This window comes from Schistocerca serialis, chromosome 1 (assembly GCF_023864345.2).
Source record: "Schistocerca serialis cubense isolate TAMUIC-IGC-003099 chromosome 1, iqSchSeri2.2, whole genome shotgun sequence".
NCBI classification, from domain to species: Eukaryota; Metazoa; Arthropoda; class Insecta; order Orthoptera; family Acrididae; genus Schistocerca; species Schistocerca serialis.
Window position 1 is genome coordinate 1216625819 of NC_064638.1, and position 26104 is coordinate 1216651922.

Genomic DNA, 26104 nt, shown 5'->3' on the forward strand with positions numbered 1-26104 from the left:
CCGTCTTCTGCGACGACCCTGTTAAGAAATGTACATTCCTCTTCCACTGAACTGCCTATTGAGCCATTATCTTAGTATCTTCACCCCGAGAGAACTTCATTCCTTATTATTTCCGTATCCAATTATTTTGCCCCTTGATTCTTCCTGACAAGTCTCTTAAGCTTCAGTCCGCTCTTCGTCTTTTCTAAATAGTCATCTGGTTCACCCGTTAAATATCCTCGTATACTACCTGTTCATCTTCTGATTGCGACATCAGGAAATAGACCTGAACTATTGTTGCCCGTGTTGGTTTGCTGTGGAATCTGATGAGAACAACCCTATCACTGAAATGTTTACATTAACTCATTCTCTGTCCTACCTACCTATTCACAACGATTCCTATTCGCGTTACAGTATTTTCTGCTGCTGTGAAAATATCCTGTTCTTGTTTGACCAGAAATCCTTGTCTTCTTTTCATTTCACTTCACTGACCATCACTGTATCTAGATTGAGCCCTAAAATTTCTGTTTCCAGGTTTTGAGGCTTCCCTACCTCGTTAAAACTTCTGACATTCCACGCCCCGACTCACTGAACTTTATTCTTTCATTGGTTATTCTTTCGTTTTCTCATGGTCACCTCCTCTTCGCAGTTCCCTCCCGGGAATCCGAGTGGTGTCTAGTACGTAAACTTTACACAGTGAAGAGATTATCATGAAATTTTTTCAGTTACATGCCACATGTCCTGTGGGTACAGAATAAGTGACTTTGATGGAGTGGTTTCCATTGCCTTCCGCATCGTCATGCCGTTGATTATGCTTGATTCTTACCCCCTTTCAGGTTGTTTCCCACCCTAAGGGCAAGAGGGTGCCCCAAAACTCTCTCCATTCTTCCGCCCTCTTTGACAACGCCGTTGCCAAAATGAGGATGAATTCTTATGCTGGAAATCTTCAGCCGCACTTATCACTTTTCACTTATCGCTTACTGTAGCGATAATGATGCTATGGCGTAATGGTAATCGTGATGCATGGTAATGATAATGGTCCTGATAGAAGTCGATCAGTATGACTATGGGGCCCTCTGGAACCGCAGGTAGCGACTGAAAGACAATGGGGTGGAGTACTGGAGGAAAGGGAAAATAAGAAAACGGAAGGATGATGTGAGGTGGAGCGGTTTGACTAGGGTTGGAAGGAGGGTTATATCTCGGGACGGAATTCCCCGTTGGAGAATGGGAGTGGGTGGAATTCCAGTTCGAGAGAATGGATAAGGTATAAAGTTGCAGGGCATGTGGAATGTGGAATGTTCTCCACTATGAAACACCCCCGTTTAAATTCCTCCATTGGGTTTTATGTAATTTACCGAAGCCTCCAAACAGTTAATTATTATGATTATATGACCGTGTGCTTAATGGATGAAAGGCTATCGGTTTTTCTGCTGTGGCTTCGGGGGTATTTCAACCGAGTGCCGCTGTTTTGAGATGAATAGTGGAATGATTGGAAGTTTGTCTGTTATTGAGGACCACAAAGGTTGCGATGTACAAACTTTATTGTATTTTCAAAGAAAAAAACAAATTCTGAGGCAGTTGCTACCTTCGCCTTACACGTCTAATTACTGTGATATCTTTTTATTGATTGCTGATTTTCAGTACTTCGTCACACGCAATGCTGATAGTTAACATTCACGACAATCCTCACTGCAATCCATGGTTGTTGCTGGCCGACGCGGTTGACGCGAAACACGTAATTCGGCACTTGTCACCTTCTGTTTCATATCACTCGCGAATCGGTATTAGTGAGGGTCAACCCCACGACGATCAGCGGGACGTGCTCACGCGTCATACTCCGGTGAATTTTACCGTTTACAACTCATTCGACCACCATTCTTGCCTGTCTCTCCAGCACCACTTCTCACTCGACACTCGTCTCACTGCCTCCTTCAGCGCTTGACAATCGACTCCTCTCTACTATCGACCTGGGCGTCGGATACTAGCATCTATGTTCGTTGGATCACGGATCCCTTACAACTACTATGCACAGTTTATAGGTGTGGCACTTAGGGTAGCACTCTCGACGTCGTTTAGCTCGTAAGCACGAGCGAACGTATCGCTTGAACTGTCGGTGATGTATGATATCATCCCGGTCACAAGTACGATGGAATTCTATGTAGAAGCGACGCGACTCGTCGAGCAGGGCAAGAGCAAATTTAGGCAGAGTGAGATGGTACAGTATTTAGTTCGAAGTGGGGTACAATTGAAAACTACACTCCTGGAAATTGAAATAAGAACACCGTGAATTCATTGTCCCAGGAAGGGGAAACTTTATTGACACATTCCTGGGGTCAGATACATCACATGATCACACTGACAGAACCACAGGCACATAGACACAGTCAACAGAGCATGCACAATGTCGGCACTAGTGCAGTGTATATCCACCTTTCGCAGCAATGCAGGCTGCTATTCTCCCATGGAGACGATCGTAGAGATGCTGGATGTAGTCCTGTGGAACGGCTTGCCATGCCATTTCCACCTGGCGCCTCAGTTGGACCAGCGTTCGTGCTGGACGTGCAGACCGCGTGAGACGACGCTTCATCCAGTCCCAAACATGCTCAATGGGGGACAGATCCGGAGATCTTGTTGGCCAGGGTAGTTGACTTACATCTTCTAGAGCACGTTGGGTGGCACGGGATACATGCGGACGTGCATTGTCCTGTTGCAACAGCAAGTTCCCTTGCCGGTCTAGGAATGGTAGAACGGTGGGTTCGATGACGGTTTGGATGTACCGTGCACTATTCAGTGTCCTCTCGACGATCACCAGTGGTGTATGGCCAGTGTAGGAGATCGCTCCCCACACCATGATGCCGGGTGTTGGCCCTGTGTGCCTCGGTCGTATGCAGTCCTGATTGTGGCGCTCACCTGCACGGCGCCAAACACGCATACGACCATCATTGGCACCAATGCAGAAGCGACTCTCATCGCTGAAGACGACACGTCTCCATTCGTCCCTCCATTCACGCCTGTCGCGACACCTCTGGAGGCGGGCTGCACGATGTTGGGGCGTGAGCGGAAGACGGCCTAACGGTGTGCGGGACCGTAGACCAGCTTCATGGAGACGGTTGCGAATGGTCCTCGCCGATACCCCAGGAGCAACCGTGTCACTAATTTGCTGGGAAGTGGCGGTGCGGTCCCCTACGGCACTGCGTAGGATCCTACGGTCTTGGCGTGCATCCGTGCGTCGCTGCGGTCCGGTCCCAGGTTGACGGGCACGTGCACCTTCCGCCGACCACTGGCGACAACATCGATGTACTGTGGAGGCCTCACGCCCCACGTGTTGAGCAATTCGGCGGTACGTCCACCCGGCCTCCCGCATGCCCACTATACGCCCTCGCTCAAAGTCCGTCAACTGCACATACGGTTCACGTCCACGCTGTCGCGGCATGCTACCAGTGTTAAAGACTGCGATGGAGCTCCGTATGCCACGGCAAACTGGCTGACACTGACGGCGGCGGTGCACAAATGCTGCGCAGCTAGCGCCATTCGACGGCCAACACCGCGGTTCCTGGTGTGTCCGCTGTGCCGTGCGTGTGATCATTGCTTGTACAGCCCTCTCGCAGTGTCCGGACCAAGTATGGTGGGTCTGACACACCGGTGTCAATGTGTTCTTTTTTCCATTTCCAGGAGTGTATATTTGAATGGTGTGTTGCAAAAATTCAACCTTATGTGGATGTCGTCAGGATTTTGAAGGTTGAAGTCATGGGTTTCGATTAGGGTACGGGTTTGGGAACTGTAAGCAGTCCCGTCTACACGGGAATAATGCTGAATTTGTCAGGGTGTATAATTAGAAGTGTATCGCGTCGGGCTTCGTACACAGTATGAGATCTGGAGGAAGATAGTTGGATCTAGGACTTTTACTGTGAATGCTACCTGATAACGTCTGAGTCTTGTCTACATTGACATTTGTTAACGTTTTACGAGGTCGGTATGCCTCTATATACGGATTCGTATGGAAGTACGAGGACACACCCGTCAAATATGTGTTTAACTGCATTTTATTTGCGTTTGTCATACTTCCATTAAAGCAGAGTGCACTTTACTTGTATGGCGGCCTATGTTACACTTACGCTCGGTACAATCATCTAGTAGTTGACTTATTAGTAATAGTATCTATGAATCTTTGAGTCTGTTGGTATGTCTCTTTCACTTCTGTATGCCGTATTTAGCTCTCATCAATGAGCGAGCACACATTCTTTCTATTAATAAGTTTAACAATGTGAATCTCCTGTATTTCTCCAGTTTTGTCTTTAAGACAGATCTAATGATCGCAGTCTGCCATTTGAAGAAATATAGACCACTCTAGACCATGCGTTTTCGTACGCTCACAGCAGTGCTTTCCTCGTACGTGTCTGTATATAATTATTATCACAGGAAGTAACGCTTCTCGAAAACAACGGGATATTATAAGAAATGATTACAATGCTACGACGAAATTGACGTGGCCAGTCGAAATTAGGCATATCCTCAGAGGAATTTTGCAAGTCATCTGGAGACAGACTGAGATACACTACTGGCCATTAAAATTGCTACACCAAGAAGAATTGCAGATGGTAAACGGGTATTCATTGGACAAATATATTATACTAGAAGTGACATGTGATTACATTCTCACGCAGTTTGGGTGTATAGATCCTGAGAAATCAGTACCCAGAACCCCGTGATAAAGGCCTTGATACGCCTGGGCATTGAGTCAAAGAGAGCTTGGATAGCGTGTATAGGTACAGCTGCCCATGCAGCTATGCAGCTTCAACACGATACCACAGTTCATCAAGAGAAGTGACTGGCGTATTGTGACGAGCCAGTTGCTCGGCCACCATTGACCAGACGTTTTCAGTTGGTGAGAGATCTGGAGAATGTGCTGGCCAGGGCAGCAGTCGAACATTAGCTGTATACCAGAAAGTCCCGTACAGGACATGCAATGCGGTCGTGCATTGTCCTGCTGAAATGTAGGGTTTCGCAGGGATCGACTGAAGGGTAGAGCCACGGGTCGTAGCACATCTGAAATGTAACGTACACTGTTCAAAGTGCCGTCAGTGCGAACAGGAGGTGACCGAGACGTGTAACCAACGGCGCCCCATACCATGACGCCAGGTGACACGCCAGTATGGCGATGACGAATACACGCTTCCAAGGTACGTTCACCGTGATGTCGCCAAACACGGATATGACCATCATGGTGCTGTAAATAGAACCTGGATTCATCCGAAAAAAATGATGTTTTGCCATTCGTGCACCCAGGTTCGTCGTTGAGTACACCATCGCAGGCGCTCCTGTCTGTGATGCAGCGTTATTGGTAGCCGCAACCATGGTCTCCGAGTTGATAGTCAATGCTGCTGCAAACGTCGTCGAACTGTTCGTGCAGATGGTTGTTGTCTTGCAAACGTCCCCATCTTTGACTCAGGGATCGAGACGTAGCTGCACGATCCATTACAGCCATGCGGATATGATGCCTGCCATCACGACTGCTAGTGATACGAGGCCGTTGGGATCCAGCATGGCGTTCCGTATTACCCTCCTGAACCCACAGATTCCATATCCTGTCAACAGTCATTGGATCTCGACCAACGCGAGCAGCAATGTCGCGATACGATAAACCGCAATCGCGTTGGGCTACAATCGTACCTTTATCGAAGTGGGAAACGTGATGGTACGCATTTCTCCTCCTTACACGAGGCATCACAACAACGTTTCACCAGGCAACGCCGGTCAACTGCTGTTTGTGTACGAGAAATCGTTTGGAAACTTTCCTCATGTCAGCACGTTGTAGGTGTCGCCACCGGCGCCAGCCTTGTGTGAATGCTCTGAAAAGCTAATCATTTGTATATTACAGCATCTTCTTCCTGTCGGTTAAATTTCGCGTCTGTAGCACGTCATCTTCGTGGTGTAGCAATTTTAATGTCCAGTAGTGTACATTCCTGCTGGAAGACAATTTTAAATTATCCCTTATGTGATCCTACCCGGCATCGGCTAGAAGGGTGCTTAAGATTTTGGCTTAGAGTGTAAGTGCTGATGATCAAATTCATAACAGTTAAAAGTCTCGTCCAGTAACAACGATGGAAGCGCAACGTCATTGTTCACAAACGACGCACTTTTACACAGGAAGCTAATACCGTCGGTAACTGTTGCGAATTCCTCGTAGACTTGCAGAAGATAACGACCTTGAGAGAACAGAGTTCAGTCCTAACTTAAAGAAATGTAATACAATGGATGTAGAGAAAAAAATTGAGCGAGATTGTGCCCAAGACCAACGCTGCAGGAGGAGACACAGCTACCGTTAGTTTTGCAGTGAATGATTTCACGACAAATGTCAGTGGGAATACTAGCTACTAGTGGCGGTCAGTTACATGTTTCAACTTTCTTCAAACTGGTTCGGCTTGTCGGTCAGATGTTACTTGAGTTCGCGAAGATCCTTCCTCTGAGTGAAAATGAGGGGGTGGGTGGAGGGGTGGGGGGAAGCTGATCTACATCTACATGTACATCGATACTCTGAAAATCACATTTAATGTGTGGCAGAGGGTTCATCGAACCACCTTCACAATTCTCTATTATTCCAATCTCGTATAGCGCGCGAAAAGAATGAACACCTATATCTTTCCGTACGAGCTCTGATTTCCCTTATTTTATCTTGGTGATCGTTCCTCCCTATGTAAGTCGGTGTCAACAAAATGTTTTCGCATTCGGAGGAGAAAGTTTGTAACCTCCCCACAAAAATTTTAAAATGATATTATTTTAATAATAATGGGAGCCAAGCGTAACCTCCCTAGCAATTAAATTTAATGACAATAAAAATGAGAATCGCAATCTGACTGAAAGTATAAGCTGTCACGAAAATGATGAAAAACAATTAAGTGCTAATGAAACTTCAGTGACAATGAAAATTCAATTAAACCGAAATATCGGTCTTTGGCCCTGTGCAAAAAATCAGAATTAAATTCTTACCTCAGTATAACTGCATGTCAAATTTCTGCTCTTATTCTTGGACACGGCTTGGAGGAAATGCATTGCAAATAATATTTTTTTTATATTTTTTTTTGAAATTTAATTGAAACTTTTCTTTAAGGGAAATGGAAGGAAATCGTTGGTTCAATTAAATGATTTTTTTTTTGTAAAAAAATTGCTTTGAAATCAAAATTAATATTGGGGCACTTGTTGAAAATTAATTACAATAAATAAACTTTACATTATCTGATGATTACCTTAATTAACAATATACCTCATTCAGCCTCTTGACCAGAATGCCATGTAGACGCTCGCCGACTCCTCTCACACACACAACTGCACTCGACTGCTACTACCGACGTACTGCACGCAACTGAACTGAGCTACTGCTATCGACAGACTGAACTGCACGACAACTACTAGCGTACTGCTCGCAACACTCGCGCGGTCAAGCGCAGACTAACCACGATAAAAGGCTCTCTGGTCAAAGATTTTATCATGCCTCACCATCGCTGCTACGTTACATACGTGTTTCAAGTTGGTGATTGTAATTTCGTGAGAAGATTCCGCAGCAACGAAAAACGCCTTCCTCTTAATGATGTCCATCCCAAATCCTATATCATTTCGCGATAATACAAAAAGTGCTGCCTTTCTCTGAACTTTTTCTATGTAGTCAGTCAGTCCTCTCTGGTAATCCCAAACCGCACAACAGTATCCTGCATGTGGACGGACAAGCGTAGTGTAGGCAGTCTCCTTAGTAGGTCTGTTACATTTTCTAAGTGTCCTGCAAATAAAACGCAGTCTTTGGTTAGCCATCTCCACAACATTTTCTGTGCGTTCCTTACAATTTAAATTGTTCGTAATTGTAAATCTAGGTATTTAGTTGAATTTTCGGCTTTTAGATTAAACTGATTTATCGTGTAACCGAAGTTTAACGTGTTCCTTTTAGCACTCATACGGATGACCTCACACTTTTTGTTATTTAGGGTCAACTGCCACTCTTCGCACCATTCAGATATCTTTTCTAAATCGTTTTGCAGTTTCTTTTGAACTTCTGATAACTTCATTAGTCGATAAACGACAGCGTCATCTGCAAACAACCGAAGACGGCTGCTCAGATTGTCTCCCAAATCGTTTATAGAGATAAGAAATAGCAAAGGGCCTATAACACTACCTTCGGGAACGCCAGAAATCACTTCCGTTTTACTAGATGACTTTTCGTCAGTTACAACGAACTGTGACCTCTCTGACAGGAAATCACAGATCCAGTCACATAACTGAGACGATATTCCATAAGCACGCAATTTCACTACGAGCTGCTTGTGTGGTACAGTGTCAAAAGCCTTCCGGAAATCCAGAAATACGGAATCGATCTGAAATCCCTTGTCAATAGCACTCAGCACTTCATGTGAATAAAGTGCTAGTTGTGTTTCACAGGAATGATGTTTTCTAAACCCATGTTGACTGTGTGTCAATAGACCGTTTTCTTCGAGGTAATTCATTATGTTCGAACACAATATATGTTCTAAAATCCTGCTGCATATCGACGTTAACGATATGGGCCTGTAATTTAGTGAATTGCTCCTACTACCTTTCTTGAATATTGGTGTGACCTGTGCAACTTTCCAGTCTTTGGGTACGGATCTTTCGTCTACTGCCAACTGCTAAGTATGCCCTTGTAAAATTATGCTCGTGATTGGCGCTGAGTCAGACCTAGTTGTAAGAAACGAGCATTTAAGTGTAACTTGCCAACTTTCTGTACTTTAACTGCTTGTAGGTCATTTCATTGTCACGTTAGTCACAAGGTGTGCACAAGGAGTTTACCTATTGACTTACCTCCCACGACTCGATGTCATTCTCCGAGGCATCAATATGCGACACGTTGCCTGGTCCCAGTAGACTGACGTGCCGAATAATGTTATGGGAGACGTCGAGCAGTGGCAGCTGGTGATACAGCCACACGCCGTCCACTGCAGTGAGCGCGTTGTGAGACACGTCCAGTACCTGCAGATGCTTTAGAGGAGCCAGCAGCTTGGGCTCAAGTGTCGTCAGCTGGTTATGGGCGACCTGTAGAGAAACAAGAATCGTCCGCTGAATATCAAGTGGAAGTTCTTTCACAAAATACTGACTCAACTACCGCGTCTCTGCCTGTCCTTTCTGGTAGGGTACCGTCACCTAAAAACTCGTGACTTCTGTCTGAACGATCTGTCATGGTGGTCTTCTTCATTTCGAGGAGGGGTATAATGATGGTTCTGCTCCGGAGATACACAGCAGCTGTAGACAGAAACTAGCTGTGGCCGTGGAAGATGACACTGCGTCGATATGGGTCCAGGCTTCTCTCATTAGGGATATCATAGTAGAGGCGAATTTTCCTAAACGAAAGGAAAATAGTGTTTTGAAAAAGCTCCAAATCCATGCTGAATGCTCTTGCTTAACAGGAGTGGTAACTATCAACACATTACCCAAGACCTCAGAAGAAATTGTGATTGCACATCATTCAGCCTGTAATGACCGAGTGATGAAGGGATTGATAACTACCAGCAAGTTATCCAAGGCGTTAGAAGAAACCGTGATTGCACATCAATCAGACCGTAATGAGCAAAAAAGAAATATGTCATCTTGGAAAGAATTTTAACTGGAAACCTAGATAGAGGCATACAGCGCTTGACGCCTTCGCCAGACAAACACAAGGTCGCGAGCATTAAGAAACCAACAAGGTAGATTTCAACAGCTCGAGAGTTCCTTTCAGCAGACGAGCCTTTGCTTTCCATCAGCCTACTGCAGGAAACTATGTGAGTGAAAGAATCCATTCAGCTAAAAGTGTTCACAAAGAAGAACTTCGATTCTTGCCTTTACGTATCGCTGGACTGCGGGTACTTAGTCTATCGTGAGGTACGTCCTAACATCGTATTAGAGCTTCTTTTGCTCGGCGCAGTGCAGCAGCACCATGTATCATGTAGTAAACAAGTGATTGGAAATCCCATGGAGAAATACTGAGCTACGTTGCCTCTATAGGCCGTCCATAATTGAGAAACTGCTGCCGGCGCAGAATGTTGTGCACAAATTTAAGTCTCGATTATGTCCCATAAATATTCCATAGGATTACTGTCGTTGGGTCTGGATGGCCATATCATTCAATCGAACTGTCCCAAATGATCGTCAAACCAGTCACGAACAGTTGTGGCCCCGTGATATGACATCGTTGTTTGTCAAGATCAAGTCGATGAATGGCTACAATAGCCGAACGTAACCATTTCCAGTCAATGATCAGTTTATTTGGATCAGAGGACCCAGTCGATTCATATACACACAACCCACAACATCATCGAACCACCACCTGCTTGCACAGTGCCTTGTTGACAACTTGTGTCCATGGCTTCGTGGGGTCTTCGCCACCCTCCCATCATCTGTTACCAACTGAAATTAGGACTCACCTGACCAGGCCACTGTTTTCCAGTCATCTAGGGTCCAGCCGGTATGGTCACGAGCGCAGGAAAGGAGTTTCAGACGATGTCGTGATGTTAGCAAAAGCAATCACGTCGGTCGTCTGCTGCCACAGCCCATTAACAACAATTTTCGCCGCATTGTCCTTTGTCTCACTTTGATTTCTGCGGTTATTTCAAAGAATGTTGCTTGCCTGTTGGAACTGAGAACAGTACGCGAACACCGCTGCTCTCGGTCGTTAAGTGAAAGCCGTCGTCCACTACGTTGTCTGCGGTGAGAGGTAATGCCTGAAATTTGGTATTCTCGGCACACTCTTCGCAGTGCGGATCTCTGAATGTTGGATTAACTAACTGCTTCGACATTAGGATGTACCACTTGTCTGCCTCCAACTACCAATCTGCATTAGTGCTGTTAATTCCCGTCGTGCGGCCATGATCACGTTGGAAAGTTCTCAAGTTAGTACAAATGAGGCTCCGCCCATGGATTGCCGTTTCATATCTTGTGTACGCGATACCACCACCATCTGTGTATGTGCGTATCACTATGTCATGACTTTGGTCACTTCAGTACACTTTAGGCACCTCCATACAGCGAGTAAGGGCGAGCAAATGCGTTGAGTGATTCGAGGATCCTTGGAGTTGCACGGAATGTTAGGTCATGACACCAACGCAGAGGCGAAGTAACATATGCGGAAACATTACATGTAGTTTGTGGATTCCACACCAGTGGTTTTTCCTAGCTGGTGCTGCTGCTTGGTGAGGTTGTGGCCCCACTGGTGTGTTGACTATCATAGTGATGGCTGATAGGCGCAGGTGCAAGAAGAAGTGCAGGTAATTGTTGAACGACGGTCATTTGTACTCGCCGTGCCTATGGGTTATTGGACAGAAGCCAGCTTCTGGTCACACAGATGGCTGCAGAAGCGCAGTGTTGTGCCACGACAGGTAGACCGTTCCTCCAACGAGCAGTCGTTGAGCTAATGTCCCATCATCATGTCGAAATCAGTTTCTTGTTCTTTGGTATAAATACTCAGAATAATTAATATTGTCATTATAGAAACTATATCATACTGAAGAATCGATAGTAGAATTTTATTGTTTCAGATACGTCCTCCATGTTACTGCTAACTTCAGCAGTGCCGTGTGTAGCACTATCTTCGATATTACCTACAATGATCTTATCTTTGTTGTTATTACTTCACGTAACTTCTGTGTACTTCACGTAACTTCTGTGTCAGCACCTTTGATATAACATGTGTGAAATTATTTTATACATTATTTATGACCACTTATGTAATTCTAACCAATCTATTGATGTATTTCAAAAGTAATATACTCTAAACGAACGAAAATGTAAAAAAAAAAAAAAAAAAACTACTTGTAATGCTGGTTCATGCATGGGGAAAGTAGGTACATTGTAATGTAAAATTTGAAGGGTAATCCCTCCGCAACGGAACTGGCTTGGTGCGAATAGAAGAGGTGGATATGATGGTTGAGCTGGAAGGCTCCTGTGTGGCATGAACCAGGTGGTGACAAGCAGGTAATGTGTGCTCGTCTGGTAAATTGAAACAGGTGAGAAGTACTGCAACATTCTATAAGATGCCTCAGATGTGGACGTAATTTGGTTTATTATTCCTGGCATATTTGATGGGCGCTGTACTACGAAAGTCCGAGACTAAGAAGAAAATTTTAATAGCTGGTTACACAGCAAGGGCTGTGGATACTTTTTCTGACTTTTTTGAACAGCACTGGAGACTGACATTGTCACCACCTTATTCTGAAATTAGCGGTTGAGTACTATGTAATTGCATGGAGCAGTTATTTGGTTTCTCTTTCAGTAGTAAGTTTGTGTTCTGTAATCTTTGCGTTGAGGCACCGTATTTTATCTTCAGTAGTTTACCTGGACCGGGTCCTGTCCAAAGTGCTGTTTTATTGAACTGAAAAGCTGATAACATCCTTAAAAAAGTTAATAAGCTTTATGGAGTTGTAAAGTACATAATTATTCAATGAGCATATGTTTTTCAATAATACACATAATTTTCTTAAAAGGAGAGTTATATTTTCATCAAAGCACTGTTACTAAGAGAAGATATTCAGATGAAACATTCGTCTTATTGAAATAACAGTGTTTATATTTTCATGTGTAAGGTAGTTAACAGTGTTTCTAATATTGTGCAGTAACTAAAAGGTTCACCTTAGATCCAACTCCACTCATAGCCTAGCTTCAGTGTCCCCATAGTGACAGTTGAGCCAGACTTAAATTTCAGATAACATTTAAGTATCAAAAAGTACAACCTTTATTTTTGTAACTTATATTTTCTATAGTAAGCACTTAGCTACACCCATTCAAACTATGCTGCATTCAGATATCGAATGTCCCATCTGAGCTAAATTGTATTAGAATTTGAATATTCCTTGAGAACACAAATAACAATCAGTAAAAAAGATATAATTACTTGGTTAGGTGTTGAATGTTAGTACTTTCCAATAATTAAACTGACAAAATAACCCCTATCCAAAATTAGTGGTGATCCATCACTACTAGTCAATTATGTGCAATGATCATTAGCTTCTTATTGTAATTTACAGATAGTATTATTTAGAGGTAGTTGTTGATTAAACCTATTAATACTCTTCCTGTGTGGTTATGTCGAACCACAGGTACATTACTTGCTAAATTGGGTTACTGTCTGGTATCTGATCAGCGAAACAGAATTTCAGTATCAAGTAAAGTCTATTCCATTAGCTAACTTTCTTTATGGACCAAGACAGAACTTGTTACAACTTCGCCTCATTAGTTTGCCGACAGTTTCCTTCTACATTATTATAGCTTACTTTATTACAAATAGAGCCCAGGTTCGATTCCTAATGGTTTTGCTATTGTTTCCCCTCGATAGTAATCTTTCGAGAGACGAAAAGCAATCCAATACCTTTCCATTACACACAGTCACGGTCACAAAATATAAACCATTTCACAGGAATAACACTATCGGTGTAATGATAATTTAGTAGTTTTCGGAAGTGTTAATAGCGAAACTTAAGGAACACAACTGTTCAGTACTTACCTGAAGAATCTCCAGGTTGGGTGGCATATCTGTGTGTAGCATCTGCAGTCGATTGTGGGACACGTCGAGCCGATGAAGGTCAGTTGGAAGACTTTGCGGGAGCTTCTGCAGGGAATTGTGGGAAGCGTCCAGTATGAGCAGAGCTGCTGGCAAAGTCTCTTGAAGCTCCTGTGCAGAAAACGGGAATTTCCATTACATACACCTACAAGACCAACCCTACTTCTAAAAACCACTCAGTATACAGTAAAAGATGGTTAATAAATAAAAGACATAAATTTAGAAAGTTGTAAAGCAGAATATCACCTCATAACCATAACCAAAGACAGCGCCACCCACTGTTAGATAAGGGTCTTCTTTAGAGGATTCCATACATGCTTTCTAATCTCATGTTCCATTATGTCATCTCTTCAGTCTTTTCTTATATCTTGGAATTCAATGAAGATCTTCAGAGGACTCTGTACCATTTCCCAACCACCTGCATATCATTTTCGCGTCATTCACAGTGTACCTTACACTGTAGTCCGTTCCATGATATAAATGATGGTAGGCCTTCTTGTTGCACACTACTCGTATTTTATACAAGGATTCGTCTATTTAGTTTAGAACCATCGCTTTGACTGTTTGCTTTACTTACGCTTGTATCTAATTTCTCTGTGTACCTCATAAGACCTGTGACTTCTGATTTAGTCCTCCCTAAGTTCCTGTATAGTGCGAATATCTTCATCTCAAAGTATAACTAACTTCTGAAATTTTTTACCAACAGTCCGCAACTCGTGGTCGTGCGGTAGCGTTCTCTCTTCCCGCGCCCGGGTTCCCGGGTTCGATTCCCAGCGGAGTCAGGGATTTTCTCTGCCTCGTGATGACTGGGTGATGTAAGATGTCCTTAGGTTAGTTAGGTTTAAATAGTTCTAAGTTCTAGGGGACTGATGACAATAGATGTTAAGTCCCATAGTGCTCAGAGCCATTTGAACCATTTGATTTTTTTACCAACATTATTAATATTTATATTATCCGAAGGAATTAACTGCAGCAGTCATATAGTTGCACAACAAGTACCCCAAGGTATCATTTATAGTTCTAAATAAAACACTGAGAAATGTTATTCACCCAGAAATATTTGCCATTCAGCTTGCCACAAATATAATTGCTTAGAATATGTTAATAAAATTACTAGGAAACAGAGTACCATCAATAACAAAAAATGTAATTTCAATATAAATTATGAGAAAAATAGTAGTATTAATTTTATAAACATCAGTTGCAGTAATTTAAGATTATGTACTGCCTGGGAATTCTAGATAAGTGTATTAAAAGCGTGTGGTAACAACTCACTCAAATCATTCATTTTACCTAGCAGATTACTGAGCTTCACCATTAACAAGAGAAACTGAAGAAATAGTTTAGTGATAGTATTAGCTAAATGATTTCAAGCATGAAATATTAATCTTTTGTTACTGGATTGAGAATTCCATTAGTTACAAGTGAATGGTGACAAGATGTATTGGAAGGTACATATCAAGCATTACAATCGTGGAGTACGTGTTATTATTAGAACAATCTTGTCGAAATGTTTACTTTAACACTCAATAATCACTTCTCACGATGTCTCCACTGTGGCTTGTAAGCTACTGGTTGATATTAACAGTTTTCTGCTGTAGTATGATTATACCTACATACTTTAATTTACAGATTGGGTAGGTAACTGTTTCTCTAGTTTAACAGTACATTTCATTTCCAAACCAAAAGTCTGATTAATAAAAATAAAAACAAAGTTTGTTCTATCCACATCAATTTCCACTATATTGTAGTAAAATGTTAATTTACATGCAACCATTCTGCCAAAAATTAACAACCACAAGAAAAGATCATCCTTTTAGTGTGGACTTGGTCCAAACAGTTCAGCACACAAACATTTTTTTCTTTGCTTCTTCTTGATTGCTGTACATTTCTTAATTTTTCATGTAGAAAACGCATTAATTTTATCAAATGTACTTATTATGAAAACATCAAGCATTACATTTTATCTTCTGGTAAACCTTCCGGGATGTAAGGTCGTGGTCCATGAAACTCTTCAGCTCCTAACGTTTCGTCCAGAGTGATAACGTCAAACAGGATCTCCGAGTCGGCAAAGGAGAAGACCATTTGCCTCCGTTTGATTTCTTGGAGCCTTGTGATTGGCAGATGACGATTCAGATGTTTGTTGGCTTGAGGGGCGTAAAAAGTCTTCCCACGAGTACTCGTTCTGTCCTTTTCAGCCTGCTGGTTGTGTAGCAAGTGATTTCGTCACGTGAGGCAAAATTTTGGCGGTTTGTTGTACAGCTGGAGGAGAAGGAGATGGGGATGCTACCTTGACACTGGGCGATTTTAGAACCATCGTGCTGAATTTGAAGTCGCATGTCTGTGCGGCCATGTCCTGTGGATCGAGGTATAGTAAGAACAGTGCTCCAAATGCCAGACGGTATAAACGCAGGGTTTCCGACTAGCCAAAAACTTTCAATCTCCTGCACGGCCCGCTCATCGAGATACATGGAACAATCTCGCAATTGCAACTCATACAGCAGGGAGAAGGAGGTGGACAATCGCCCTCGTGAACATCCCTACCACAGATTACACATTTGGCTGGGTGTTGAAAATACATTTGAGTGTGGTTGTAAGAATGACACTGATGGGAGTGCATCGGGTTCCGAATATATCGTCGGACTACGATAACTTCATAGCTTGTTTTGATATTTGATTGACGCACTGCTCTATCAAATGTGAGAAAAAGAGTGTGTGTGCACTCAGAATGCTTCTAGCTTTTTCATCCGACGATCGATTGCAACGACGTCCTGATCAGGGAGATACGTTTGGATATATTCCTGAGTCAGCCCATCGAGCAGCCTAATGTAACATCACTTGAAGAATTCAGCATTCGATGGACCTCGACACGAGCAGGTTAGCCTTGGAAGAGTGAAGCTGCAAGCATTTGTTGTACTTGAGAATCAGAATTAGTCGCAAAAAGTAATGTGCCATTGCGTAAACGAGAGCAGGATTTCAAAGGGCAGGCAACTGCATCAACACATTTCTGAATAATAACAAAGGACTGACTGTCTTCAGTATGTGAAACCACAAGGAATGCAGCTGGGAGGGTCTTTGAATCGGTAGCCCCATTCCGTTTACGCTTAGTAAAAGCAGACCGAGAAGAAGATCATTGGTTCATTACGAAAAAATCCCCCATGACTGCCAGCGTCTCCAATGGCACGCTCATTCCAAACTGGTGGACCCATTCTGAGGGGTCTCACCCACCTTAGGTCACATCTCCCGAAGTGTTGACAGAGGGACCAGTTGGCACTTTGGAAAGGTCACAGCTCAGGGAATCACCCCTCCTCGGGCCTGGCCTGCACCAGAGTGTGTGTGCGAACCCTATCTGTCGACCTGGGACTGGGAATTACACGTTACACAGTCACGTTTTCCGCGTCAGATGCGTGGGCCGGCCTTCAGGAGTGCACAGGGTGGAAGAAGGAAAACAGGAAACTCAAAGGAAGGGTAGGAGAAGGGAAAAGAAGAAATAAAGAAAGAGAAAACAGTATGGCTACTGTTCTGATGTCAGGCTGCAAAGTTCAGATCAAATTCCTAAAAAAAATACCACAGACATGTTCTCCAAGATAGGGGAAAAAAGCAAAGCAGGGGGATAGACATGCAGCTGTGCTGCAGAGGCTGCAGCCCCGTGGTACCCAAGCGAGATCTCACCAAAGAATTGTGGGCCACCTGGGGGGTAAACATCCCAGTGAAGCAAGCATTTCAGTACGTGATGTCGCATTCGCTTCTCTGTAGCAAGAGTAATGTGATGATACTCTGCTCTGTATGTACAAAGTTGTATGAGTGACCACACTATCACACTGTTGTCCATTAGCCGGCCGGGGTGGCCGAGCGGTTCTAGGCGCTACAGTCTGGAACCGCGCGACCGCTACGGTCGCAGGTTCGAATCCTGCCTCAGGCATGGATGTGTGTGATGTCCTTAGGTTAGTTAGGTTTAAGTAGTTCTAAGTTCTAGGGGACTGATGACTTCAGCAGTTAAGTCCCATAGTGCTCAGAGCCATTTGAACCACTTTTTCTGTCTATTATTTTATGAAAAGCAGAAATTTCGTTACTGAGGTCATCTGCACTGCTTCTAGGAGCAGGAATCAGTTTCACTATAACCTTATTTGAAACTTTGCGCTGGTTGAAGTGTGAGTTTTCCTCCGCTTTGTAACGTTATCTTTGCGAGTAACAAATTTCAGATTTCCATTTTCCTCCAGTCGCTAGTGTAACCTTCAGTAATAGACTGGATGTCTCTTTCAGAATCATTGCCATGTTTACTTTCTTGAATTACTTATATCTCCTCCTCTGATTCATGAATAACACTGATCTCCTCCTCTGATTCATCAATGCCACTGCTGCACAGTTTATGATCTAACCCACCCGAAAAATCCTTCAGAATGTCGGTTATACCTTCCGGCATTATTTCTCTGAATAAGTAAACAATCCAGAAATCTCTTCAAACTACCTACCTGATATAAACGTTACTCATACACTCCTGGAAATTGAAATAAGAACGCCGTGAATTCATTGTCCCAGGAAGGGGAAACTTTATTGACACATTCCTGGGGTCAGATACATCACATGATCACACTGACAGAACCACAGGCACATAGACACAGGCAACAGAGCATGCACAATGTCGGCACTAGTACAGTGTATATCCACCTTTCGCAGCAATGCAGGCTGCTATTCTCCCATGGAGACGATCGTAGAGATGCTGGATGTAGTCCTGTGGAACGGCTTGCCATGCCATTTCCACCTGGCGCCTCGGTTGGACCAGCTGGACGTGCAGACCGCGTGAGACGACGCTTCATCCAGTCCCAAACATGCTCAATGGGGGACAGATCCGGAGATCTTGCTGGCCAGGGTAGTTGACTTACACCTTCTAGAACACGTTGGGTGGCACGGGATACATGCGGACGTGCATTGTCCTGTTGGAACAGCAAGTTCCCTTGCCGGTCTAGGAATGGTAGAACGATGGGTTCGATGACGGTTTGGATGTACCGTGCACTATTCAGTGTCTCCTCGACGATCACCAGTGGTGTACGGCCAGTGTAGGAGATCGCTCCCCACACCATGATGCCGGGTGTTGGCCCTGTGTGCCTCGGTCGTATGCAGTCCTGATTGTGGTGCTCACCTGCACGGCGCCAAACACGCATACGACCATCATTGGCACCAAGGCAGAAGCGACTCTCATCGCTGAAGACGACACGTCTCCATTCGTCCCTCCATTCACGCCTGTCGCGACACCACTGGAGGCGGGCTGCCCGATGTTGGGGCGTGAGCGGAAGACGGCCTAACGGTGTGCGGGACCGTAGCCCAGCTTCATGGAGACGGTTGCGAATGGTCCTCGCCGATACCCCAGGAGCAACAGTGTCCCTAATTTGCTGGGAAGTGGCGGTGCGGTCCCCTACGGCACTGCGTAGGATCCTACGGTCTTGGCGTGCATCCGTGCGTCGCTGCGGTCCGGTCCCAGGTCGACGGGCACGTGCACCTTCCGCCGACCACTGGCGACAACGTCCATGTACTGTGGAGACCTCACGCCCCACGTGTTGAGCAATTCGGCGGTACGTCCGCCCGGCCTCCCGCATGCCCACTATACGCCCTCGCTCAAAGTCCGTCAACTGCACATACGGTTCACGTCCACGCTGTCGCGGCATGCTACCAGTGTTAAAGACTGCGATGGAGCTCCGTATGCCACGGCAAACTGGCTGACACTGACGGCGGCGGTGCACAAATGCTGCGCAGCTAGCGCCATTCGACGGCCAACACCGCGGTTCCTGGTGTGTCCGCTGTGCCGTGCGTGTGATCATTGCTTGTACAGCCCTCTCGCAGTGTCTGGAGCAAGTATGGTGGGTCTGACACACCGGTGTCAATGTGTTCTTTTTTCCATTTCCAGGAGTGTATTTGCGTATGCACACCAAATACGCATTTACTTCCAAAGCCTGGCGTGCGGGGCACTTTTTACAGCAGTAGCGTCCTGCCAACATATTCTCGGAAATATAGACGCACATGAAGCGACACAGTGAAACAAATTACAACAATCGGTATCTGAGACAACAATGGAGGATTAGCTAGCACGTGAATAATCTCTGACAAACAGCGATGTTGCCACGAGCAGAGAAGTAAACATGAGTTACTTCATGCCCCAAATCGCCTGCTCTAGGGTTAATCCCTCGCTGCAGACACGTGAGTAACTAGATGGCAGAAATATTGCTTGAATTGTTATGTGGTTCAGCACCGTCTGACTGCGTCGTCGTAACTGCACAAAAGTTCTACGAGGAACTGGTCGTCTTTCTCTTTATTGCTTTTTCATTCCTTTTTCGGGTCAGGCTGGCTGCGGCAAGGTTTCTGCTGCACCGAGTTTTAACATGACAAAGTGGAACGTAAAAAATATAAAATATGATAAGTCTGCAGAGTTTTTTTTAATTGCAGGGACATGGTTGCTTTATGTGACGCTAATGTTTGCGAGCATGATGCAGTTGTCTTTTTTTATTGTATTAAGGAATTAGTTGGACCTGATGCCATAGTTCTGCAGGCGATAGTCTGTATCCGACTTTGTAAGCAGTTCTGGATAAACAGTAGGACGGAACGAGAGTCTCGGGGAGGAAGTGGGGATAAACTACAGAGGGGAGCTGATGAGGATATGTGAGCTGGAGAAGGTGATTGTCAAGTAAGCAATGATATGGTGGGGGAGATTTCACGGGATACAGCTCTTCTAATGATCAGACTTTGGCGCAGTAGGATTGGAAATGGTGTGCAAGTTAGAGCTGGAGTGAGAGTGAACAACGCTTTCTAGATGGGAGAGTGTGAAATGAGAGTGATTCTACGAAAATGTGATCATGGAAACAGGATAAAAGGTAAGTCAGGTGAATACTGAGTTTTGCTGGAGAGCCGGCCTGTGTGGCCGTGCGGTTCTAGGCGCTTCAGTCTGGAACCGTGTGACTGCTACGGTCGCAGGTTCGAATCCTGCCTCGGGTATGGATGTGTGTGATGTCCTTAGGTTAGTTAGGTTTAAGTAGTTCTAAGTTCTAGGGGACTGATGACCACAGATGTTAAGTCCCATAGTGCTCAGAGCCATTTGAACCACTTTTTTTGCTGGAGAATGTACTGTGGCTGAGTTGGATGGATATTTTGGAGAACAGTGACTCTAAAATAGATTATGTCTTTCGATAGGGCAGTCAGCTCTAGTTTCATGGGAGAATTCTTTGCGTTACATTTGCGCCGGTACGTGGGGTACATTGGTAGCAGGAGACACAAGGCTTTGGGAACTGAAGAAACATTTCCCTCGACAGCTGGCATTGCATGATGACAAATGGGATGACTTTGCTATCTTAGGTCAACTGATCGCTGCAGGAACTGCAGTTCAGGCAACAGTATCTGTAACAAGGCTATAGGGTAAGAAACGTACTTAACTCGAATTTCAGGAGTGAGGGAGGCTTGGTTCGATTGTGACCAAGCCCATCTGGTGAATCATTAGGCAACTCTATTCACACGAACAAGCTCGTTAATGGAACTTTAACAATTTAGAAACATAAACAGCTAAAACTGACTTCATAAAAGCTAGTTAAGCTGGACTAGCTTTGAATGTTAAGCAACATTTGCGGCAGGGATAGAATTAACTGATGCGAGAAAGGAAGATGATAGAACACCACAAACCATGATACAAAAAAGGAAAAAACCTATTATAGCAGCACTGTATGAATGACGGCTAGTACCAGACAATCTACACTCCTTTGAAGTACGCCAGATACTTCGCTCGCTTCTGATGATACTTTCCCCATTACGAACGACATGATGAATTCAGTTCACAAGTAGCTCTCAACATAATCACGTATCTGTTCAGATATGCACTTTGTGTTTTTTAGGCAGCGACGTAAAAGTGTATCGGAGGTCCTGTGGAAGTCAAGCGACGCATTATCCACCTCAGTTCCTTCATCTACAAACTTGTGAGTCTCATGAATGAACACAGAAAACTGGGTGCCACACGAGTTGTGCTTGCAGGAATGCCTCATAAAGAGCACAAAATTTTACATTGCGCAGTGTTTGTAGCAAACAATAGTAACTCACCTCTATGGCGTTGTAGGAAATGTTGAGGTTGGTGAGCGTCTGAGGCAGCTCTGTGGGCAAGCTCACGAGACGGTTCCGTGAAACGTTGAGGGCCAACAGTCTATCAGGAAGCCGCTGTGGTAGTTCCTGCAGTTGATTGCCCGTGACGTCCAACTGCAGGATGTTGGGCACCGCCAGCAGAGTAGCTGCACACATGAACAATGCTGGTAACGTTCAGGCCACACAGGAGTTTCAGAAGCATTGCATAATGCGTTGTGACCGATTTAGTCTCTAAAGTTTATATCTCCAGCTCCACTAACGCTGTTGATTGAAAATGAAGACTCACCTTTCGTTACGCTACTAGATGGTAACCAATATTGCCGGATATGTATTTATTCCAGTTCTATTAGTCCATCTTCTCCTCTCCGTCACTGTATCAACCTCCTCCTCCCGTTTGTCTCTGTCCATCTTCTCTTCCTTTCTCTGATTGTTTCCTCCTTCCCATCTCTCCACCGATCTCCACCTCCACCTTCTCTCAGTCCATCTCCTCCTCACCCCTCTATTGGTCCATCTCCATCTTTCGTTCCTCTGTCCATCTATTCCCCTCCCTCTGTCTGTCCATATTCTCCTATCCATTTTCCATCTCCCTCACTTTGTCCATCTGCTCCTCCTTCATATCTGCGTCCTTGTCCTCCTTGTTCCCCTTCCCTTCTGTCTATGTCCTCCCTTCGTTCTCAGTCTGTCCATCTCTTTCTCCTCCCTCCTCCCTTCTCTCTTCACATTATTACCACCACAGTATTTCTTTCCAGACTATAATATGTGTACCACGTTTCATTCAGATCGATACAGAGACTTGGAAAGAGATTTTTACTCGCAGCTTTGCCAGCATACACACAAGTCACACATGTTTAACATATTTCACACACGTTTATACGCACATTTCACCTGTATCTGCAGCGAATGTTAGCTTGCAGTTTAGATTGCACGCAGCTTAATCTCTATGACGTTAAGTCTTCTGAACACTCTGTCGCACAGTGATATAATTTTGCAGGTAAATTCACTGAAATATGTGAATATTGTCTGCAATATAAATTAAAACGTTATACCTGGTACGGCATTTTTACTACATATGCAACGAAAATGTAATTGGCAATAAACTATATTCCTTTCATTATTTTGTAGGTGTTGGCAGCGAGATACAGTCTGACAGGGATTCGGAATTATGTGTAAAGTCTGTTGCTTGGTATTAACTGCTCTTGTTCCCACATACTGTATCAATAAATTCAGCGAATTTGCGCGTCGTGCATCGTGCGCTTCTCGGCTTTCACCGACTACTCAAACAATTCAAATGGGACGTATTGGACCATCCGCCATACAGCCCGGACCTTGCGAAATCGAAAGACCTGCACCAGGCGAACGGTCTACCCGACGGGAGGCCCTAGCCACACGACATTTCCATTTACCGACTTCCATGTTTTCCGTTAACTGAAGTCACATCTTGGTGGAAAATCATTCCACGACGATGAAGAGATCAAAGATGAAGTTGAAATGTGGTTCCAACAACAGGCGGCAACCTTCTATGACTGTGGGATACAAAAGCTTGTGCACCGACTTAACAAATGTTTGGATAACTGGGGTGAATATGGTGAAAAATAACAAATAATCCAGTTAATAAGATGTAACTGACGTATTCTAAATAAATGTTCCATTTAAGGACTGCGAGCCATTGTATCTTTACTTTTCGAAACGCCCTCGTATAAAATTTATACATGGTGAATGGCGTTGCTTGGGGTCAGCAATTGTGTTATAAATTAATTAAATAACTTTAACTGCTTCTCTTACTTCTTACGGTATTTTTTAGCACAAAACGTTTTAGCAATATGCTGCCTTCAGTAGGTACATTACAGTTATTTGTAAATTAAAATTAAGTGTGATTAAGGTTGGTTGGTAGGTGTGACGGCAAATGGCGAGTACAGAAATTTAGCCATAAGCAGAAAGATTATTTAAATTAGTGTACTCCTTAAGTGCGAGAATACGTATACACCCAGACAGATCAACATAATCTGTGATTTACAAAATAGCGTTTACTATGTAAAAAGACCTTCCTTGTAGCCGAAACTGGGAGAGACTTCCAGATAATATAAAACGAACACATACTTGTAAATGTACGCTAGACAGAAATTTATGCTGTATCGGCTGTAGCCACACAGATTAACGCCACTAGCCTCACATTCCAGGATACCGTGAATTTATATATTACATAAAATGAACAAGGGACGCCAAATGGACTAGGATGAAGAATGGAAATTTTCATTCACGGCACATTACATGGTATATCAGCAGTCTTTCTTTTGTTTTGAGTGTTGGGTGTATTCCAATCTAGTCTTCCTGTACAGTTTTTGCCCTCTACAGCTCCCTCTAGTACCATAAAAGTTATTCTCTGTCTTGAAAGATGTCCTATCACCCTGTCCCTTCTTTTTGCCAGTGTTTTCCATACATTCCTTTCCTCGCCGATCCTGGGACGAAGCATCTCATTCCTTAACATGTTAGACCATGTAATTGGCAACATGCCTGTCGCACCACATTTCATATGTTTCGATTATCTTCTCCCTCGATTTTCCCGCAGTCATTGTTCCATTACCACACAATGCTATACTCCAAACCTATAGCCTCAGAAATTGTTAGAAAATTAGGTCCATGTTTCACTCGCAGGCCTCTCTCGGCCATAAACTTACTTTTTTCCAAAGCTAGTCTGCATTTCATGTCCTCCTCGCTCAGTCCTTCATGGCTTACTTTGCTGCCTAGGTAGATTGTCGAGCGCTGATTTTTCTCGAGTCTTGCTTCCATCATCAGTCTCAACGTTAGAAGTGTCTCTCTGCAGTCTTTACCTTTCCTAAAGCCGAACTAATCATCATCTAACAGATCCCGAGTTTTCTTTTCCATTCTTTTGTGTATTATTCTTGTCAGCATCTTGGATGCATGAGCTGTTACGCTGATTGTGCCATAATTCTCGCACTTGTGGGTTCTCTATCTTCGGAACTGTGCGTTATATTTTCCTGAAAAGCGGATAGTATATCGCCAGGCTCATACATTCTACTTGCCAGCCTGAATAGTTGTTTTGTTGCCACTTCTCCCAATTAATTTAGAAATTAAGACGGAATGGTATCTCTTTTCCTTCTGCCTTATCTGAATTTAAGTCTCCCAAAGCTCTTTTGTATTCTGAGTCAAATATTGGTCCCCCAGTATCCTCCCTATCGGCTCCTGTTTCTTGTTCTAGCACGTCATCAGGCAATTCCTTTCCGTTACAGAGGCATTCAACGTACTCTTTCAACCTATCCGATCTCTTTTCCGCATGTACCACTGGAATTCCCATCTCACTCTTAATGATATCGACTTTGCTCAGTCACTCCCTCCGTTAATCATTTCTTTTCCAGTTTCTTCAAAGTTTTCATGCAGTTACTTATAGGCCCAAAATTTTAGTGTGCACACCTGTGTCCTCCTGAATTTCTCCATTGACACTCGCGTCGTATTGATTGCATATACGATCCTGCAGGTCATAATGATTGCAATTTGAATAGCTTTACCTTGTCAGATTCCAGAGCGTACTGTCGAGCAACGGCTGGTATGTAGAACAGGGAAGTGGAGGAAAGTGGGAAGTTGGGGAGTCTTGCTAATTGCCCATGTGCGGGAATGCATGTCCTCAGTGATGATCCACTTGAAAAGTGAGGCAGAGAATTCCTACGCAGAAATCTTCAGCTTATTATACATTTCCGCAGGTTCGTCATCCGGGTCAGTTGCTTTATTTTTGAGTAAACAAAATTATGTGTTGGGAATGGCTGAATGATTGTAAAAATCGATACCACTACATAACAGTTTTATTGACAGAATGACAACCAAAAGTATGAGACTTGACATGTATCAGGGGATTATGACAAAATACATGCTGAAACAGGGACTGCGAAATGGAAGACTTTCGGACACAGCTTAAAAACATTACTCCCAGACATTAGTCACATAGCTTACCTTCACTAATTGTGATGATCTCGTCATCTGGAAGTCGCAGGATCTCAAGTGTGGGCATAGTGACCACTGGTCCATGCAGACTGCCAAGTTTCATGCTGCCCAATGTCAGTTCCTTCATGTGGACATCACTGGATAGGAGTTCCGTTAAGAACTCCACTGAAATGGCAGAGAGCTGTCCTGACGAAGTCAGCTTCATGCGCGTCATCTCTCCTCCGAGCTCAGAGATGAAGCGCCGTTTGAAAAAGATCCAGAATTCGTCACTGGGAAATTTTAGGTGGAAGGTCCCTCGCTTGATCTCCTTCATGAACCTGACGCTCTTCACGCAGTGTGTCCCTCCTCTCTTCTTACTGGAAATGAGTTGTAATTGGTTGGCAGTCACACACAGGGTGCGCAAAATGACTCTGGTCTGAAAAATATTTATAGTAACACTGAAGCGGATTGATCTTTGTTAATGAAAATCGCAGAAGATACAGGAAATGGGTACCGGTGGCGTTGACGCAA

The 26104-nt window shown here is 44.1% G+C and overlaps 1 protein-coding gene across 4 annotated transcripts in view; it reads right to left on the reverse strand.

The window, feature by feature from the left end:
• LOC126419026 (toll-like receptor 2) overlaps positions 1–26104 on the reverse strand; it is a 171171-nt gene that overhangs the window by 87893 nt on the left and 57174 nt on the right. For all 4 annotated transcript variants that reach the window (XM_050086097.1, XM_050086089.1, XM_050086105.1 and 1 more), the window contains 4 exons: positions 25604–25950; positions 21602–21786; positions 13472–13639; positions 8803–9033 (listed from right to left, as the gene is read on the reverse strand). In XM_050086097.1, coding sequence (XP_049942054.1) covers positions 8803–9033; positions 13472–13639; positions 21602–21786; positions 25604–25950 — 931 coding nt within the window. The remainder of the gene's footprint in view (positions 1–8802; positions 9034–13471; positions 13640–21601; positions 21787–25603; positions 25951–26104) is intronic.